This window comes from Tribolium castaneum, chromosome 7, assembly GCF_031307605.1.
Source record: "Tribolium castaneum strain GA2 chromosome 7, icTriCast1.1, whole genome shotgun sequence".
NCBI classification, from domain to species: domain Eukaryota; kingdom Metazoa; phylum Arthropoda; class Insecta; order Coleoptera; family Tenebrionidae; genus Tribolium; species Tribolium castaneum.
Window position 1 is genome coordinate 8441382 of NC_087400.1, and position 20505 is coordinate 8461886.

Here is a 20505-nt window from a genome sequence, read left to right on the forward strand (position 1 = left end):
ATAAAATCGCTACTTATTTTTTTATATCCTTACTCCAACATCCAGTCCAATATCTAAATAATAATTTATGAAAATTAAAAAAAATGCAGATGTTTATTATCTTTGAAAATCTTGAAAATTAATAAAAGTAATTTTTTGTAAAAAAACCGAATTGGGTACAAATATTTGAGTGGTATATGAAAAGTTTGGTTTTACTGGCTGCCTGAGTAGATAAAAATTAGTACTTTTCCAAAAATTTATAGAAATGAAATAATTAAATAAAGCAAATTTAAATTCCAGAACCACCTAAAATTTTTCACTCTTTTATAAATAGTAGTTTGTAAATTTTGTAAGAAATAGACAAACAGCTGTAGAAATAGATAGAATTTTCAAGAATTACTTCGTCAAAATTTCTTATATGTATATAATTGTATTATTTTTGTAAAAGCTTTATTATAGACTCTAAAATTAATTGAAAAACTGAAATTCAAACAAAGTTTTAAAAAAAAAAATTGATAGCATACACTCATAGCAATGGATGCCATTTTCAAGAATTATTTAATTTTTTTTATTTTAATGTTTTTTTTAATATTTTTTATAGTATATAATTTTTTTTTCGAAAGATTACCTCCAAAACCTCAAAAATTAAGAATGGGATAGGTTTTTAAAATTCACTTAGTCAATTTTGTTTATAAGTACACATTTTTTATTATTTTCTTTTTTGTTCCTATCGTAGTTGGTTATCTCCTAAACCCCATAAATTAATTATTAATTGTAAAAAATTATGAATTTAAAGATTGCGTAAAAAATGTTTCTTTTATTTTTTTAAACATTTTCTTCTAAGGATTTCTTCAAAAATTAAAAAAATTTGGAACAGAATAGATTTTTAACAATCACTTAGTCAATTTTATTTATTTTTGTGTTTTTGGTTACAAAAATGTTTTACTGTTTCATTTCTTTCCTCGTTTGTGTTGCACTTTTGATGTTTGTTTTTGGTGACTATTGCCTTCCAAAAGCAAGAAATATCAAATTGCAATAAAAATGGACTCCACTTTCAAAAAGTTTTTTTTACTTTTTTTTCTTTGTATTGTAATTTTGATATTTGTTTTTCAAAAAATAAACTATTTTTATCAAAAATAAAAATTCTGTTAAAAAAATGGATTTGATTTGCAAGAAAATTACCTACTTCGTCAAAATTTCTGATGGTGATTGCATATTTTTTTATTATTATTTATATCTTTATCTATACCGTAGTTAATTAATGATTACCGCCGAAATCTTGAATTATTAAATGTAAAAAATTAAATATATGAGTTCAAAAATTTTGTAAATAATTAAACACAAGTTATTGAGCAATACTGGAATACTAAATAATTATAGAATGGAATCGATTTTCACAACTACTACGTCAAATTTTTTTTGAGTTTTTTGTTTGAAAAATATAAATTCTTTTTTGTCATTCACTTTATAATGTTGATATTTGTCTTTGCTAAGAATTGTCTCTGAAGATCCTAAATTTAGTTATTTGTTGTGAAACATAAAAAAACTTTTAATGAATTTGTAACAATTAAAATTGTGAAGCAATTTTGTAACAGCAAGCTGCAATAAAAACAGATTAAATTTGAACAAAATACTTCGGCAATATTTCTTTTTTCTTTTAAATTACTCCTATTGCTTAATTTTTTTCATAACTTTTGGCGAAGACTGTCTTCGAGACTTCACAATTAAATTAGTTTTTTATAAAAAACAAAGAATTGATATATTTGCTGAAAATTTAGTTTTAGTAAAAAATTCTAATTTAATAAACAGTTTCTTAAGCAATTTTGGAGTAAGTACAAGTAACTGCTATATACAGGCTCGCTAAAAACTATGGGTACAGTTAAATATTTTCACAGCGGTTTAATAGAAAACCTTGAAATTTGGTTAACAGTTAAAAGTATTTAAATTCTATTATCTGAGAGCTTTTTCAAATTTTTATCGTCATTTATTTTGAAAATACAAGGCTAACTTGATTTTTTTTAAATAGCACGAAGAATCAAATTTAATCATTTTTAAAAAAGCATTTGTTTTTATTTCAATGATGTAACATAATACCACCTTTACTTTTATTAAAAGGTAAAAAAATAAAAATTTAAAAAGTTTCTGAAGTAGTAAAACTAAGTTAGCTTTGAAAATATTGTTATTAGCGATATCTGTCACTTGTATTTTAGCCAAAAACTAAACTTGGGTGTAATAATTAGTTTAATAATAGAACATTTAAGTAAAACTGAGCGAAAAAAATTCTCATATTGATTTATCATGGAGACAGAAAGCCAAGAAGTTAGTAGAAATCAGTTTGAACATCTTTTGTAGCATCAAAATCAAGTATTCCATGTTTAAAATTTTTTAATTAAAACGTGTTTTTTTTTTATTTAAAAGTGTTATTTTACCAATTATTTTTAACTTTTACTTATTTTTTCGTTAATGAGCTAACTATAGATAAAGACATTTTCAAGGCTAACAAAATTTTACATATTTCAAAATTTTCGAATTTTTTTTAAGTTTCGATTAAACTAAGGTATGCATGTGTTATACCATAAAACTCAGAAAAAAAATGCTTTTCTCAAAAATGTTAAATTTGAACCTTGTTGCTATTTAAAAAAAATCAAGTTAGCCTTGTATCCGAAGAACAAATGGAGTATATACCTAAGTATATATACTTAAGTATACACCAAATTTCAATAAGTTTTTATGAATAGTTTTTGTAATATTTAACTGTATCCATACTTTTTAGCGACCCTGTATATGAGTAAAATCGATTCTCAAAAATTACTTTGTCAAAAATTTTTTTTGTTTTGGAATTGTTTGTTTAACACGCTTTATATTGCGTATTTATTTTTCTGTTCGCTTGTTCTACAAGACGCAGTAACTAAAACCAATCTGCCATTTATATTCATAAACTTAAAGAATAATACCGAACTTTAAAACAAAATAAATAAAAAAAACAGAATTGATTTTTATTTACGAATTATTTACGAATCAACAACACAACGGTAATAGTGCGTTATAGACTCCCGAAATTTACTCACTCGCGACTACGTCGCCTAAATTAAAAATTTGCTCTCTGCCATAAATTCGCCTTCTTTAAAAAATAATTAACAATATTCTGAATAAGGAAGTGGCTGAAACCCAAAAAAATAAAAACATATTACCTATTGTGTATTATCACGAAATGTGCTTATCATATAATAAAAGTAAATCTAAGATTGCCTTATCTTTACAATTTGAGTGATGTTTAAAAGAAAAAAACCTCTTTGGTCAAACATTTCTAATACTGCCGTGTGAAAATGTGTGAAGCTAAAGTAAGTCATGTTTGAGTAGGTTTTCCGTGATTTAAATATGAGGTGAATAATATGTCGGTTCTAATAACCGTTTTACCGTTCCTCCAAGGTTACCTTAACTCAAGACCATCAACAAAGGGAAAATTTCCACTGCGCTATCGCTATCCAAATCCGCGAAAAGGAAAATTTAATTTGGAGAAAACTCCCGTCTGTTAAACGTTGATTTATGAAGAGTGTTTCGGAAAGTGTAATTGAATTATTTTATTTCACAAACAGCATAATTAAAGTCGGAATATTGTAAATTTAGCGAGTTTCTTTGCGCGAATAGGGGGGACGCTTTGATTAATTGCCTTTCTCGCCGAGATTCAATTCGAAACGCGAACAAAACTTTGAAATTATTAATAACAATTAAAAATTGCCTTATCGAGGACCCGCATTTACATTTCCTGAATCAGTGCTAATGTCATTGACTCAACCTCCAGTTACTCTTCAAAAATCTATCTGGGTTATTTAAATGTAGTGAAATAATGGCGACCGGCGAACACGTGTGTATTTCAGCAAGTGCGAGAAATTATTTACGTTTTGCCATTTTTCAGGAGGATGTTCTCGAACGCTCCACTTGGAACAAGCCTTTGGAGTTCGTTTTGTCCTGCTTGGGATACGCCATTGGCTTAGGAAATGTGTGGAGGTTTCCTTACTTGTGCTACAGAAACGGTGGTGGTGAGTTTTTTTCTGTTTGCTAAACAAAAATTCATCCATTGTTGCTTTAGCACAAAATATTAAAAATTCAATTTGGGTTGTACATTTTAAGCTTTTGTTTTTCGCAAAGGAAGTTTTTCTACGTTTCATAATTAAAAATTGTATTATATGGAATATAAGGTAAAAATTGCATGCGTGAGAGAAAGAATGTTTAAGTGGATTTAATCCAACTGTAAACTTATCGTAGATTAAGCCGTTAATACCAGTATTGTGGTCCAATTATTGCAGTGTTTTTTGCACATCTATTTATCTACCTTAAACGTAATTTCATCATCTTAATAATTTGAAATAACACAATTTGTTTTTTATTTTACTGGGACACGTTAATATTCACAACTAAAGCAATTAATAATTAAAAAATGGTTTTTGACGTAAGTATGTAGTAATTATCAACTTTTAATTACTGCTTATTGATTCAACAATTCCACCAAATGAGACAATTAGTGGGATTTTTTGACATTTATTATTTATTTATTTGCTTTAACAAAGTGTGTCTAATTCTGATTTTAATCTATTTTTTCAATACGAATAAAACGGAAATACCAAATACTGATAAGTGAATAACTGGCGTACCGTTTATGGAGTAAAATAATAAATTGTTAGCACCTCGTGTAAGAATTTTAATATATGGCTTATCGGTTTTAATCAGTGCAAAATTATGTGATAATGGAATAATTTCCAACACTACAAATCGCGTGCATTTTACAAATGTTGTTGCAACTAGCAATGCTAGTTATTTCTCAAAAGTTATATTTTTTGCTTATCACAGTTTACGAGATTGTTGTATCTGAAATAATAATAAATGCCAAAATATTAAGTAGGCCATGAAACCTTAAGTCAGTTTTTATTAATTTAAACATCGTGAGCACACAAATTTTACAATTTATTTGAGATGCTAAGTAGGAACGTATACAAGTTTTACGTATGTAGGTATACCTGAATCTAACTGTTGCTATCAGCTGTTTCAAAACTACAAAAACGCCAATGTTAAATTTTACTAACTTATTTTTTTAAATAAGATTGATGAAATTGTCAAATAGTAATAATAATAATAATAATAATAATAATAATAATAATAATAATAATAATAATAATAAATAATTTGACTTTATTTTTGAATTTAACTGAACGTGTATTAGTACCACTCTATTTTGTCCAACACTTTTGGATCAGCCTCTATATTTCAGGGGATGTTTCTCAGTCAGACGTTCTCAAACAAATACATCTGGAAAAGTTAATATGCGTTACCTAACATTCCTAAATAGTATTTTGTTATAGCAACGATTTATAAAATATGGTTCATTTCTCTCAAAATGTTTATTTTTAAGCTACACGTTTCGGCCAATGATAATGGTCATCTTCAAGCCTATAAAACATTTTACATAAAATATGGTCGTAATCAAGGGCTGAAACTTGTATCTAAAATAAACCATTTGAGATAAAAAGACCATAATCTATATATAAACCTTTACTTAGTATACAGTGTGGAATTTTGAAATGGAATAAAATTTATAACTTGGATATAAACAATTTTTGTAAAAATTTTCGAAACAGGTTGCTTTTTGATTTGTTTTGCCTATTATTTGGTAGATATGGTTTTTATTTATCTGGTGTCAAAATTGCACAGCCACCTCCAACTTTTTTTTTCAAATGTAACAGTATGTCGTGTGACACCTCATGTAAAAGAACACTTCGAAAGCAGTACAACACACTATTTGTTTTCTAAATATTGTCAATGCCCAAGTGATAAAAAAATTAAAGCTGCGTGGAATTATTAACTAAAATAAAATTTGTAAAAGAAGTTAGAGATGGCTATGCATTTCTGACAAGAGATAAACAAAAACATGTGCACAAAATCGTAGACAAGGAAAAATAAAAACTGACCTGTTTCAAAAATTTTTAGCATAATTACCTTAATCAAAGTTATGAATTTTATTCCACACTGTATGATCTTACCTCTTAATAAAAATTCTCAAGATTCTATAAATAATTTGTCTTGATCTATTAATTATATGACAAAAGTTCTTCATTTTTTTTATTTTAAAAGCCTAAATAAATAATTATAGTAACCGTGGTCTCAGTATTGGAAAACGTTCTCTCTGATCGTAAAAACTGTCAAATCCCTCAAAATTATCCTAAACTAAAAAAATAACAAACTTTTTTTTCTATCATAATTCAATCTTAACTCTATTGTTTCGCTCGATATTTAATTATTTTTTGAATCAGAAACTTTTCAATTTTGCAAAATTCTCTTAAAACACGCCTAAAAATTGCGTCAAAAATAAACCAAAAAAGCAAATCTGCTGGTTTACTTAGTTTGTTCCATTTGTTTAGTTTGATTTTGAGCAAAACCACAAGATTTGATCAAAATTGATTATAATTGTACATTTCTCAAACATTAAGCACATTTTTTAACCAAACTGTCGCTTGTTTTTTCTAAGATTTTGCTGAAATTTTCCAAATTCAGTCTAATATTTCACTAGTCCTGCTATCTTAGAGCGTTTTGTTACAGTCTTTTTGGGCAAAAAACGCGATCACTTCCCAAATTTTTATAAAAAAAATAATAATAACAAAACGAAAAGAACAAATCAAGTGCTATTTTTGTTTTTTTCTAGTGTTGAAGCGCATTGAAGAAGTAAAACCTGAACTTTTTACTAAAATTTCGCCAAAATCAGTTTTTTGTTGCGGAGAAAAAAATTAATAAGATATTCACAATTAGACGATTATTTCAAATTGTAAAATTTTTGTATCACAGTATTAGACCAAAAACCAATAAATTTTTTGCTACTATTTTTTCACATTAACTTGAAAAATTGAAAAAGAGGAGGAAAATAAATAAAAAACTGTACTTTTAGAAAAAAAAAACTTTTAAAAAACAATGTTTTTCTACCAGCGATAAATATTTTTACATACAAATTAGAATTTTAAAATTTATAAAAGCTTTGGAAACCGTATTCAATTTAAGAAAGTAATTTTGTAATTCCGTACTGTTTTGACTTATGAGTCTTATGACCGTTTTCAAAGCAAAAATATTTTCCCCTAATAAAAAAACATTATTTTTTAAAAGCTTTTTTAAAAAAAAGATTTTTTTTATTATTGCTTTTTAGTCTTTTCTTATTCTAAACGTCTTTTTCTCTGAGATTTAGTTTCACCGTATTATTGTCACACCATAATTTGGCTGATTTGTGCAAACTTGTTTAGTAGTATGTCATAGCTGTTAGCATTAAAAGAGCGTTATAACCTCTGTTCTATACTCTATCGTCCAAGATACATAAATTTAAAAAAAAATAGCGACATTTGTTTGTAACAAAAGGTAATGAAAATGAAAATTAAGTACTAAGTATTAAAAAAATTAAGTATTTTAATTTTTTTATTTTATTTTAATTAAGTATTAATTTAAAATTAAGTATTAATATATTTCTCAATGACCAACATACCGTTAATGTTGGTATAAGTTACGGTATGTACACATCAAAAACTCATTTGAGAATACAACCTAAAACTTTAAAATCCTATTTACACCCTTTAGGGGGTAATTAATTATATATAGAATTGCTTTGTTACGCAGATTACGTAAGTATGCAAAATTTCAATTTATTCGGACAACAGGTATCCTTTCAAATTTGGCTTGAAAAATATGAAACAGACAGACAGACAACAAAGCAAGTTAAATAAAAACTTTTAAAAATTGGTTCTATGTTTGATTCTTCTAACTCATCACCATATTATAATTCATCCCAAGATTTTATAATTCTTAAATTTTTATTCAAACAAGTTGAAAATTCAACTCCACAAAACTGTTTATCTGGTCCCTATTGTAATGCATCCATAATTCATAGTTTTATATTCATTTCAATGATAAATTACGCCCTATTATGACTTGACAAATATTAGTTCCACAAATTATATTGACACAAAACTTGCAAAATAATCCATCAGTGGTAATTTTTGCCCAATCGATTAAAACCTTGGTCCGATTCGACCCCAGTCTATTAACCATCTTTATCCAGTTTATTAATGACACGATCGGTCAGCTGCCGATACAGATCGACGTCTAAATCCGGCCGTAAATCATTTCTGATGATTTATAACCCCCAGCTGAAAACCTCTCGATTGTAGGTGCCTTTCTCGTGACGTACATCATCATGATCTTCCTCATGGGCATGCCGCTGTTCCTTCTGGAGCTCATCGTGGGTCAATACTCCGGCTTGGGCCCGGACCAGGCCTTCACCAACATCGCTCCGCTCTTCACCGGCCTGGGTTACTGCACTCTGGTTGTGATCACACTGATCACTATTTATTACATGGTGATCATCGCCTGGACACTCTTTTACTTCTTCGCCTCGTTTACCGGGGAATTGGGCTTCGGTTCGTGTCACAACGACTTTAATACGATGGGTGAGTGCGAAAATTAAGTCCATTGTGAGAGCGGCTCTTTTATTGCGGACACCATTACTCAAGATTATTGCGCTGAGGGCTAAGGTAATTGCAAGGAGGGATTTATTGTGGCCTTTTAGCTTTTTACCGATCATTTCATGCGAGATCAAAGGATGATATTTCGAATTTTAATTACGTTTGATGATTTGTTTGGCAAATTCCAAAAATGCGGTGAGGTGAAAGGCGCAATTACCGCAATTGGGAATGGAAAAATTGAAATAAATTTTAATTTAATGATAATGAAGTTGAGTTTGGAAATTCTTACATAATAGGTGAACACAACTTAAATTATGCTATGTCCTTTCAAACAGTTTTAAAAATCATTGTGAGAAATTAACGTTAATTTTTATTGCCACCAAAATAGTGTTTACAAACTTTTACAACTTTGAATGTGATTTTCCAGCAAACATTGTTGTTAACTTATCTATGTAGGTGTTATAACAATGACCTTTCGACAATGCTTTTCAGTATTATATTCACTTGAACATGAATAAAAAACCAAATAGAACTTTCCTCATTTTACCTTACAATTACCTGACTTATCTAAATTAAACCCATTATAGTAAAATTTTGATGAAACATTGACATAACATTGTCTAAAGTTGTTCCCATTTTCTTGGTTTTTAAGTTGTTATAAAAACCGACAAGGAGGTTTATAAATGATAAACAGTGAACTGATACACCTACTGAGTATATCGTTAAAGATTAAGAAAATTTTATTTGTTTTTAAATTTTAATATTACTTAATTCTATGATTCTGTAGAATAAGATTGACTTAAAATCCACAAATTAAAAATATTTTTATTGTACACAGGTTCTTGTATACAGGGTGGTAAACCAAAATTATTTTTTTTTAAATGGAACACCTTATATATTTTTACATAATTAAATGGATTTTACGCAAAAAAATAACTATTATGCACTACAAAGTCGCCTATGAATATTTTCCGGCAAATTTGCTATTGAAAAATTTACAACACCTTGTAGTTTTAGCAAATAGACGACTTTTAATAAAAGCACGCAGACAATATACAGAGTGTGTCAAAAGGCAAAAAGTTGATGACACACTTTTTCAAATAGAACACTCTGTATTTTATTATGTATTGATATCATTTTTGATAAGCCTTCTAACGGTATAGGATTTGCATCGCAAATTTAAAATATTTTTCGAAATTTTTCAAAAAACTGATTTTATTACAAGAAAATTTGTTATCTTAGAATCAGATGGTAATTTATTTTGTGATATGTACCAATATTACTAATTAGATTAGTAATCTAATTTTTACTTGATACATAAATTAATTTTGCTCTTCAAGAATTAATAATAAAATAAATGAAAACAGAAAAAAAAAATTGAACTTTTTAAAAAATATTTTAAAATGCTATCGATACGTGTAAAGAAATACCTGGTGTTCCATTTGAAAAAAATGAGTTATTTAACTTTTTGCGTTGTGGCACACCCTGTACATTATCTGCGTGTTACAAGTAAAAGTCGACTATGGCCTAAAATTGCAGGATATTCTGAGTTTTTCTGTTGCAAATTTTTCGGAAAATATTCATAGGCCAATTAGCAATGATTTTTCAAAAATTGTTTTTTTTTATAACGAAAAGTTAAATAATCCCGAAACGAAAAGAGACAGACCCATAATGGTTTACATAAACTTCCAATTTTGCAAAAATATATAAGATGTTCCATTTAAAAAAATTTACTTTTGGTTCACAACCCTGTATACAACACTCTGTGTAAAATAAAAATATTTTTAGCTTGTGGACTTTAAGTCGATTTATCGGAAAGTAATTACGACATGGCTACATTTTAAATAATAAAAAAGTTATAGACCGATTACAGTTAACTCTTTGGCGTCTAAACTTTGATCAAAAATTAAATCAAAATTAATAGTAATTATTAAAAAAAATTATTGAACTAAAAAAATACATTTTAATATGTATAAATCATTTAAAACTACATACTTAATAGCAAACGCTGATTTTTTTAAGATATAGTAAAAATACACATTTAACTGGCTCACCTTGTACAATAACTTTGTATTTTTAAAACTTTTGAACCCGATCGTGTTAGAATTTGGGTTGAGCATTCAAAGAGCATGCAGAGTATTAAATGAAAACAATAAAAATAAGTAAAGTAACATTATTTTAAACCTAGTATCCTCAGTATTAAGATGGATTTTTTAAAACATTTATTTTTAAAACACTAACACTTTAAAACAACACTAGATACAAAAATCTAGAAAACAATAAAAATAATGTATGTTAATAAAAATATTGTATTAAGACGATTTAGACTAAAACGCTTTAATAAACTCCACAACTTAATCGAAAACAGATTAGTACTTGATAATAATGTTTGTAAAGTTATGCCAATCACCCGATAATGCATCCACCCTTCTTTTCTCAATTTCTCATAATTAATTATCGTTACGCACAAGCAGATGTATTTCTTCCCATAATAATGTAATTTGACCTGAGTCATATTTATACATAGTATTTACTGAATCAATGCAATTTTTTGTTAAAAAAATATTTTATGTATACATGAAAAATGTCTACAGGTCCTATTCTAAAACACAAATGATGCAAATGCTGCTTTAATGCATTATACACAGAATGCGTAAATAATACTGTAAACATTCAAAACTACCCGTATATTTTGTCTTCTGATAATTTTTATAAAACTGCTTTGAACTAAAAAAATATTAAATTAAGACAAACATTGTTGATACCGTTATTGATATCTACTGTAGCATTTTAACCAAGATTCTAATTACTAGAAATTTTTTTTTTCTTTTTCTACTTTTACTTTCTTTACTACTATCTTTTACTAAACGTTAGTTTACAAACTATTCAGCTAATTTACAGAAATAAAAGTTTACGAATTACCTAATTTAACCATTTTGAAACAAAGAAAAACAATATAAAACCTGGTATAATAGAAAGTAGAAACACATAATTTTATTGACTTTAAAACCGTGACCCAATGCAAACCCGAGTAAATTTTGCTTGTTTTCATAATTACAAACAAACTCATTCTCTGTTTAACCCTCTTGTGGATGTAATTTTCAAACATCCTGGAACACATTTTCTTTCCTTTTAACCGTAAGTCCATATGCCAATTTTCTTCGATATAACTTCAAACTTAAAGGACTTTTGAGTTTAACTCCATTGGGGGTAGAATTTCTAAAATTGCTGAAATAAACGTCTCTTTCTTTTAACCGACTGTCTCAGATAATAATTGACATGTATAACTTCAGCAATAAAGAATTTTTATATGTATAAATACAATGAGAGATTTTTTTGTTTAACTCCCTTAGAGTGGAATTTTCAACAAACCTGAAACACGCGGTTTTTTATTTTTAAATGACAGTTTTTTATATTCGACTTTCTTGGGGGTGAAACTTCAAAAATCCAGAAACATGTCTTTTTTTAATTTTAATTGAAAGATCAAATATCATTTTTTATAATCAAAATCAAAATAATAACAATTTTTTATGTTTAACCTTTTTTGGGAATAGAATTTTTAAAAATAATATTTGTTTCTTTATTTTCCACCAAATGCCTAAATACTAATTTTTATAGATATCAGTTAAAAAATGACGGACATTTATATTTAACTCCTTTAGGGGTAGAAATTCCAAATTTCCTTAAACACACATCTTTTATCTTTAACCAAAAGCACAAGTACTAATTGCATGAATACAAATTAAAAATTACGGATTTTTATACAAATTCAAATCTCTTCTTTTCCAGATTTTTCAAGAAATTATTTTATTCTAAGAAAATTTGTGAAAAGTCAAATGGTAATTTATTTTTTGATCTGTACTTATGTGACTAATTACATTAGTAATCTAATTATTACTACAATTTATTACAAATAATAGAAAAGTTATAGACCGGTTATGCATCCTTGGTCTATATATAGATAGATGAGATTTATTGCTGGTGTTGTTCCGTTTGATCGTAATTGTACCTACCTGACCGTAATCATTTATAGCGGTGCTTTATATTTCTAATTTCTTTGATTTGATACTTTCTGTTTGTACTACTTTTCCAATTTGCAAAAAATACGATAACGAATGTTAATTTGTTAATTATTTATTAGAAAATCAGCGTTAAAACTCTTATAATATATTTTTAAGGCTGTTACAGCGCCACCGAAGACTCGCAGTGTCCCCCGAACTCCACCTACTACAACAAACAATGCACCCTCGTGGACGAAATCTGCAAATCGTACAACTTCGAAGGCGCTTCGAATCGAACTTTCTGCTACAACTCCACTTCCACCGTCCACATAAGCCGTGTTATCAACCGAACTCTCGCCACTTACGAATACTTCCGTGACTACGTCCTCGCCATCAACGACTCCACTTGGGACAACTTCGGCGGCCTCCACTGGCAGCTCCTCCTCTGTCTGCTCCTCTCCTGGATAATCGGCTATTTCTGCGTCATCAAAGGCGTCAAAACCTCCGGCAAGGCCGTCTACTTCACCGCCCTCTTCCCCTACGTTATTCTGACGGCTTTGGTGGTCCAGGGAGTCATCCTCGAAGGCGCCATCGACGGCATCCTCCTCTACTTGACCCCCAAGTGGGAGATGCTGTTGAAAGTGGACGTGTGGGCCAATGCTGCCTCCCAGACTTTCTATTCTTTTGGCACCGGCTGTGGCTCCTTAGTCACTCTAGCTTCGTACAACAATTTCAATAATAACTGTCTCAAAGACACGTTTATTGTCACTGCCACGAACATTTTTACTTCAATCTATGCCGGGTTTGCGATTTTTTCAATGTTGGGCTTTCTGGCACACCAGATGGGGGTCCCGGTTGAGGACGTCGCCCAGGATGGGCCAGGTCTTGCCTTTGTGGCGTACCCTGAGGCTATTCTGAGGCTACCAGCACCCACAGCATGGTCCCTTGCCTTTTTCTTTATGTTGTTTATTTTGGGTTTAGGGAGCCAGTTTGCTGGGATTGAAGCCATAAGGTGTCTTATCCTCGACAAGTGGCCCAAATTACGGAAGCACGAAATTTATATCACCTTGGTGATTTGCTTATTTTGCTTCATTCTTGCCATTCCCATGTGTTTCAACGGTGGTGTTTATTTGTTCACTTTGATGGAGTGGAACACAGCTTCATGGGCCATTCTTTTGATCGGTATGGGTGAAGTGTGCGTGGTGTCGTGGTGTTATGGTTGTAACAAATTTCTGGACAATATGGGACAAATGGAGATGGTACTGTCAAAACCAGCGCGGTGGTACTGGTGGATTTGTTGGGTCGTGATAACGCCACTAACACTTTTGGTACTTTAACTCCACAAAAATGGACTAATTAAACTAACTATTTTTTCCAGGGCGTATTTATTTTTCAAATGTCTAATATGACTCCAGCTACGTACGAGGATTACGTTTTTCCATTATGGGCCGATTCGTTGGGTTGGATGATGGGTTTGTCGACCCTAGTACCATTTTTTGTACTGATTGTAGTCACACTTTGGAAACGAGATTATGTAATTGGTTTAAATTAACCTATTTTAGGATTAATTGATTTATTTTAGACCGGATGGGAACTTATCAAACCAACAAACAAATGGCGACCACAAATTTTTAAAACGGAAAGTAACTTGACTCTCACCAAAGAGAAACTTTCACGAGACAACTCTAGTACTAGTGTTAATAAACTGTGATAGAATATTTTATTTATTTGACATTGTACAATAAAACTGTTTTTATTTGAAATGTCTTAGTTTATTCTTAATTAAACGAAAAACATTGGTGTGTTTATCTGAATTTTCAAAAGCCTTTCTACAAAATGATAGAGAAGACCAGATGTCGAAATACAACGTGCCTTACTTACATGATATTGCTTATAAAAATAATATAATAAATAACCCGTTATAGCTTTTTATTTTTCAATGAAATAACTATAAGATAAACTTTTCTGCTATTAGTTTAAAGTGAACATGAAGTGTTAGAAAAAATTGATATTGCCCGTCATGAAAACTGAATTTATTAAAAAAAATTGACCGAACACCTAAACTATCTATGGCAAAAAGATTAACATTATCAACTCCATCTTCAGCTTGTTTTCATAATTTTGCATTTTTTTATCAGTTACAGCCTTTATGTAAAATAGTTTTTTCGTAACCGGCTGTACGTTACTTAATAATTTTTTTCAAGATTTTGAGAATGAAATAAATTTCTAAAAATTTTAGTTTCAGAGCTCCCACATTCGATAATATAAAATGCACTTCTCTGTTGAGCTAAACACGAGGTACATTTAATACATTAATAAAATTCAAAAATTTAACGTATTTTTGTGTTTCACATAAGTTATTAATGTCAGCCAATAACAAACTACATACAGTGTGTAAAATTTAGGTTTTGTAATAATACAGGTGAATAGATATCTTATTCGGGGTGATTTTAAAAAACGAAAACGCTGTAATATTTTTATTTATAGCCCGATTTAAAAAACATAAAAAATAAATCACATGGTTCTTAATGTTGTATAAGCCAACGCTTTTAGGATTTTTCTAAATTAATGTCATACTATATTCTAAGCTATATTCAACTTTTTTATGTTAAGCTCATAACTGTATTTTTCTTTTCATAATTTAAAAGATATTATTTTTTTTATACAAACATGTGCAATATGTTCTATTTTTATCAAATGTAATTGTTTAAAAAAATAACAAATTTTAAAAAATTAACATACGCTTTTAAAATTTAGTAGTACCGATAGTATCATAAAAATAATGTTATTATTGTCATGCCAAAAAGCAGCAAATGAAAGAAAATATGGCCAATAACTCTTATTTTAAAGAAAGAGTTTACTTGTAAGAAGTATATTTAAACGCCAATAATTTTTATTGACACCATGCAACTAGATTTTATTAACTTTCATTAAATTTTTCCCTACTTTATTAATTTCTTTAAACTAAAATTTCTAGTGAAAAATTAAATATTGCACATGTTTGCACTAAAAAAAACTTAAATCTTTCGGAACATTATGACATTTAGAAAAGTATTTAAAAACAACGTCAAAAACGATTTTATTTAAGTTTTTTAATTTTTTAAATCGGGTTATGTATAAAAATTCCACAGTGCCAGCCGTTTTTAAAATCACCTTGTTACGGGGTGTATCAGAAATACCTGTGTTAATTTTAACAGGTAACAGAGCTCAACAAATAAAATATTTTTTTTGTAATTTTTCAATAAAATTTTTGACAGTTTGAAACGTGTACCCATCTATGGTACAAAAATAAAAGTCTCGAACTATAAAACGGAAAATTTGAACAATTTAAAACAACAATAAAAATTGTTGCTATAAATACAAACTAATTATTTACCACTGTCCGGGTCGTTTGCACAAAAGAAATGAGGAAAACAGAGAAAATAAAAAATAAGAATTAAAATGTTATACAGCGTGATTCTTAAATATACCGACAAAATTTTGCCACTGGTAGTGTCAAATGAGTACATGCTGAGAAAAATAGTAAAAAAAATCCTTGTGTAACCGTTTTTGAAATAAAAATTTATTTTGCAAATAAAGCGTACGCCACTGATGTGTTCGGAAAGTAGTATTACCACAGATAGTGTAAAGCATGATAATGATTACTGTCTATTATAGATATTCATAATGAAAACAAGCACATTTTTTTCCAATACAACTAACTTGGACTCATGAGCGTTATAAGTGGCACGGGTTAAAGGGTTTCTACCCCTACGAAATAAAAACGTAAATATGGTACAAATCGTCTCTTCTTATCCTTGGAAAGCTATGATAAAATTTTGTCGGTCTATTTAAGAATCACCCTGTATAGAAAAGTTGTTGGACTTGATGAGTTTTATTACGTGGTAAAATTAACGCACGTATTTCTAATACTCCCGGTATATACTTTTTAGAGCCCTTTCAGGGTATATCTCGGTAAGCCCTATAGCCTACAATCCGACACTGACTGAAAGCCAAAATGTGGTACTGTATGGAGTTTTGTCACAAAACCGTCTCAGTCTCAAAACGTTACTCAAATAATTTAAAGTGGCTATTCTGAAATAAAATTAACTAGAAACCCTCTGGTGATGACTTTTGAACTATGTTGAAAGCAGTAAAGAAATTTTCGTAATTCCACATTTAACTGACATTTAATGAATTGTTCAACAATTTTGCGTGTATAGTGTTAATTACTTACAATAGAAAGAATCCCTTTAAAAGTACATGGTGGTAAATATTAGCGTTGACTTTGGTTCTGTAGTTTTTCGTGGTATAAAGTGTTTATTGTTGGAACTTGAAAGTGGATAAAAAGTGAAAAATATTTAAATTTTGATTACGAAGTGTTATCAAACAGTTGTCTAATTGAAGATTATAAGTAATGGATCACAGCGAACACAAAGTTTGGCTCAAGAAACCAATAAATTAGTGAATTGTGTGAATTTTAGGTTAGAATTTTCCACTGAAAAAATTCATGAAATGCTGCGGTAAATCTACAAAACTACAATAAAGATTAACAACTGCTGATACATTTAAACGTAAATTATGCCAAAAGGTAGGCTTTTCAATGTCTTTGTAATAATTTTCCAATAAAGAAAGTGAACCAAACAGTCATTCGTTATTCGCGTTTTCCTCGTCATCTCTCATTTGTCAACATAAGTTTTTTGCATCAAATATACAATAGTTATTCCGCATAGGCAATGCAATAATTGTGAAGCCTCTAAATTCGTACAACGCTCAAAATATCCGAATAAACATTTTCTCGCCATTTATGGTTACTGTTTTCGACCTAGCTCAGTGGCGCCCCCAACGGTAATTTTATTTCCGAATAGAAACAAAAAACGCTTTGTTTTTTTTAAATCCAGCGAAGTGTCGAGTTTAGTTACGTTCATCAAATTTTTGAAAAAGTACTCAAGTAATTAAAAAAACTAAATGTATGTACAGTCACGATCACAAAAAATGACATCTCTAAAACCGCAGCCACACTGAACTCGAATGATAGTCTTGGATTGTGCACAAAATTTCAAAGCCTTAGCTACATTAGAAGTTTTTTAAAAAGATGCAGTTAAAGACCTCAAAAAAATCAGTCTATATGTGGATAATTATTTGGAGCAAGTTATGGAATAAGTTATAGGTTTTAGTATTAATAAACTAGGATCAAACGAGTAAAATATTTTATTTATGTGACATTGTACAATAAAATCATTTTTATTTGAATTATTTTAGTTCACTTTTAAACGTAACATGGGCGTGTTTATCCGAATTTTTGGAAGCCCATCTAAAAGTTTACTGTATGGTAGGGGAGATCCAGTTTCAAGATAAAACGCTCCATAGGCGTCTTTGGGCACTTTTTCACCCATAATCACTTTGCGGTTATTATTACAAGCCAAAATGTGGTACTCTATAGAGTTGCGACACGAAACCGCCTCGTATTTTTTCCCAGAAATTGACTCAAGGTAGTACTCGAATGATTTAAAATGGCTACAACCAACTGAAAAGAATAGTAAATATTTATATTAACAACACTGTAAATTAGTACTTACAAGACTCAAAAATATTGACTGGATCAAAGCAATCGGGTTGAATCGGCCCCCCATTCTCCACGTAAAAATCGGCAGAACCTATATTATCACTAACTCCCAAAAACCCAATATTCGTGTGTATAACATCAACAAATTCGGCGTCATCTTTGCTCAGCATCGAGTCGGCGCTTCTTTTCACCGGAACTTCAAACATGGGCGCCGCCACGTCCAATCCGGTGATCCTCCCCACCTTTTTTCCAGTCTTGGCAGCCACTCGCTGGCCCGCAAAGCCGGCCACGTGACCGCCAAGGGAGTGGCCAATCAAGTGAATATTCTCCAACAATTTCGGGTCTTTCTTCGTTATTTCAAGTATAAAATCGCCAATAACGTGCCCAATGTCCTTGGTACTGCTGGATGCATGGACGTAGACCTTTTTTGCGTGTTCGGCCCAATCCACAGCGATCACGTGGTAATCACCAGTGTTGTGGTACGTTTCGGCCAATTCGCTGTTCTTCTCATCAGTACCGGAAGCTTGCCACCCATGAACGATGATCTTCGTGGGCTTGGTCGCCTCGATTGTGGGTTTTTTGGGGTCGAGGACGATGGTCTTGTTTTTGGGGAGGTGCAGGATGAAGGTGATGTCCTTATGGGAGACATCGTGGAAGTTGAAGTTGTTGGCCAGGTTTCTGATCTCGTTGGAAGTCACGTCGAAGAGTTGCGAGAGGAAGACGTCCATAGAGGGGAGGGTTGGGGGTTGGGGCGGTTGTAGGTTTTTCAAAAAGTCGAACTGTGACTTACTTGGGGCGAAGATGATGGAGGAGATGAAGAGAATTATGGAGAGTTGTTTGCACATGGTGTTGCTTGAATGACTAATTACTTCTTTGTGCAATTCAATCTAATAATTTTACTATAATTATGCAAAAGTGCGTTACATTCACATCTTTTTTGCATAAAACTGAAGGTTGTTACCTTCAAGGCTTATTGGATTTTTCTCGATAGAAAGTCGATGAAAATCGGTTTGAATTAATATTTTCGTACACATATTCAATTGGCCGTAACATTTTTGTGAAATAAATTCAGATATATTGTTCCATTTGATCGTTTCATTTTGTTTTATTGCTCGAATTAATGGAACTTTATGTTTATGATGAGCCTGCAAAAGTTGCATGTAAATATTTTCAATCATCTATAATTGAATTTTAGACATGCAGTTAAAATCGATGAAGGTATTAATAATATTTCGAGAACGGTATAGCGAAAAATGTGAAGAAGTTCTATAGAATTTTAATTTAATTAAATACATTCAATGCTTTATTGAATTAAATTTTCCTCATTATAATTTTGTTTCGGTAGTTATAAAATAAATATTTAATTAATTTAAAACAAAAGTATAGAATTCCATATAATAATGTTCAAGATAAAAGAAAGTATATATTTAAATTTGTGTTTAGTTCACTTCATAAAAAATTTTTTAGTTGTTTAAAAAGTTTTATTAACTATTAAAAACATAATAAGCACACAGTCGTAAAACTAAAATATCTTTTAACGTTGCAATGGTTGATATAACGTTATACGTTGAAACTTACAACGTTGTTATTTGGTTAGATTACGTTTTCTTAACGTTTGTGTTACGTAGTTTAAAAACCATCTCTATTTTTTATATTAATTTTTAACGTTTAAAGTAATGAAAGTTATATTTGCGTAAAAAACGTAAAAGAACTTTAACGTTATTAATAATCGTATTAACAACGTTAGTTTTAAACGTATAAGTTAATATAGTTTAAAAAAAACTGAATTTATTCTTTATGGCATTGTCTAACATTAATGTAACCATTTAAATTAATGTTATACTTATGTCGAAAACAAAATATAAATAAACGTAACTAATTAGTTGTTTAGAAAACCCTGAATATTAAAATATATCATAAATAACTACTGCTATAGTAAAAAACTACTCTTGCATCTGTTTCTGACAATCGTCAAAAAATATAAATAATCAAGAAAAAGCAGTTAGAAACACAATTTTTAAATAATATCGGCTTTAAAAAATAGTAAATTTGCAGTCTGGTATTACATAGTACCACATTTGAAGTTTTATTTAAAAGTTAGTCCTACAGTTGTCTGAGGGCGCGATATTTTTTCGTATGCCATATTTTATAATCGAATAAAATTATCTGAATAAAAACGTGGACGTTCATTACCGGTTTTATATTTTCTATAATACTACGTTATACTCTTGCTTTACAAAAGTGTTTAAATAATTAAAGAAACGTTAATGTTTAACGTTATTAAAGTGGACAAAAGTTACCTTTTTGCAATCTAATAAAGTTTCTCTCTTGACGTTATTTTTACTAAGACATACATATCTTTTAACAAAAAAGTAATTTGACATTATGGACTCGTAATTTATTGTAATTTTTTTTTAATATTTTTTATATCATTCTAAAACAAACGATGTGTAAATGTTATTTTGTGCATAAAAATACACATACAAAT

The 20505-nt window shown here is 29.6% G+C and overlaps 2 protein-coding genes across 3 annotated transcripts; one reads left to right on the forward strand and one right to left on the reverse strand.

Annotated features, from left to right (window-relative positions):
- Window positions 1–3218: 3218 nt before the first annotated feature.
- LOC656573 (sodium- and chloride-dependent glycine transporter 1) lies at window positions 3219–14235 on the forward strand. 2 transcript variants are annotated; one of them, XM_008199709.3, is made up of 6 exons: window positions 3219–3320; window positions 3896–4019; window positions 8178–8456; window positions 12650–13800; window positions 13851–14006; window positions 14055–14235. In XM_008199709.3, exons 1-6 carry the CDS (start codon window positions 3306–3308, stop codon window positions 14181–14183), a joined length of 1854 nt encoding a protein of 617 aa, XP_008197931.1. In that variant the 5' UTR covers window positions 3219–3305; the 3' UTR covers window positions 14184–14235. The 2 variants fall into 2 exon arrangements, with proteins under 2 accessions (XP_008197931.1, XP_015839427.1); XM_015983941.2 differs by lacking the exon at window positions 3219–3320 and adding an exon at window positions 3409–3844.
- Window positions 14236–17644: 3409 nt separating this feature from the next.
- LOC656659 (phospholipase A1) lies at window positions 17645–18912 on the reverse strand. The gene is made up of 2 exons (XM_963169.4): window positions 18031–18912; window positions 17645–17978 (listed from the first exon to the last, which is right to left on the reverse strand). Exons 1-2 carry the CDS (start codon window positions 18860–18862, stop codon window positions 17710–17712), a joined length of 1101 nt encoding a protein of 366 aa, XP_968262.1. The 5' UTR covers window positions 18863–18912; the 3' UTR covers window positions 17645–17709.
- Window positions 18913–20505: the final 1593 nt, after the last annotated feature.

Coding starts and splice junctions, on each gene's coding strand:
- LOC656573 (XM_015983941.2), top strand. Junction 4,020..8,177: donor GTGCTACAGAAACGGTGGTG/GTGAGTTTTTTT, acceptor TCTCGATTGTAG/GTGCCTTTCTCGTGACGTAC. Junction 8,457..12,649: donor CAACGACTTTAATACGATGG/GTGAGTGCGAAA, acceptor TATATTTTTAAG/GCTGTTACAGCGCCACCGAA.
- LOC656659 (XM_963169.4), bottom strand. CDS start 18,862: ATGTGCAAACAACTCTCCATAATTCTCTTCATCTCCTCCATCATCTTC. Junction 17,979..18,030: donor AGTCAATATTTTTGAGTCTT/GTAAGTACTAAT, acceptor TATTCTTTTCAG/TTGGTTGTAGCCATTTTAAA.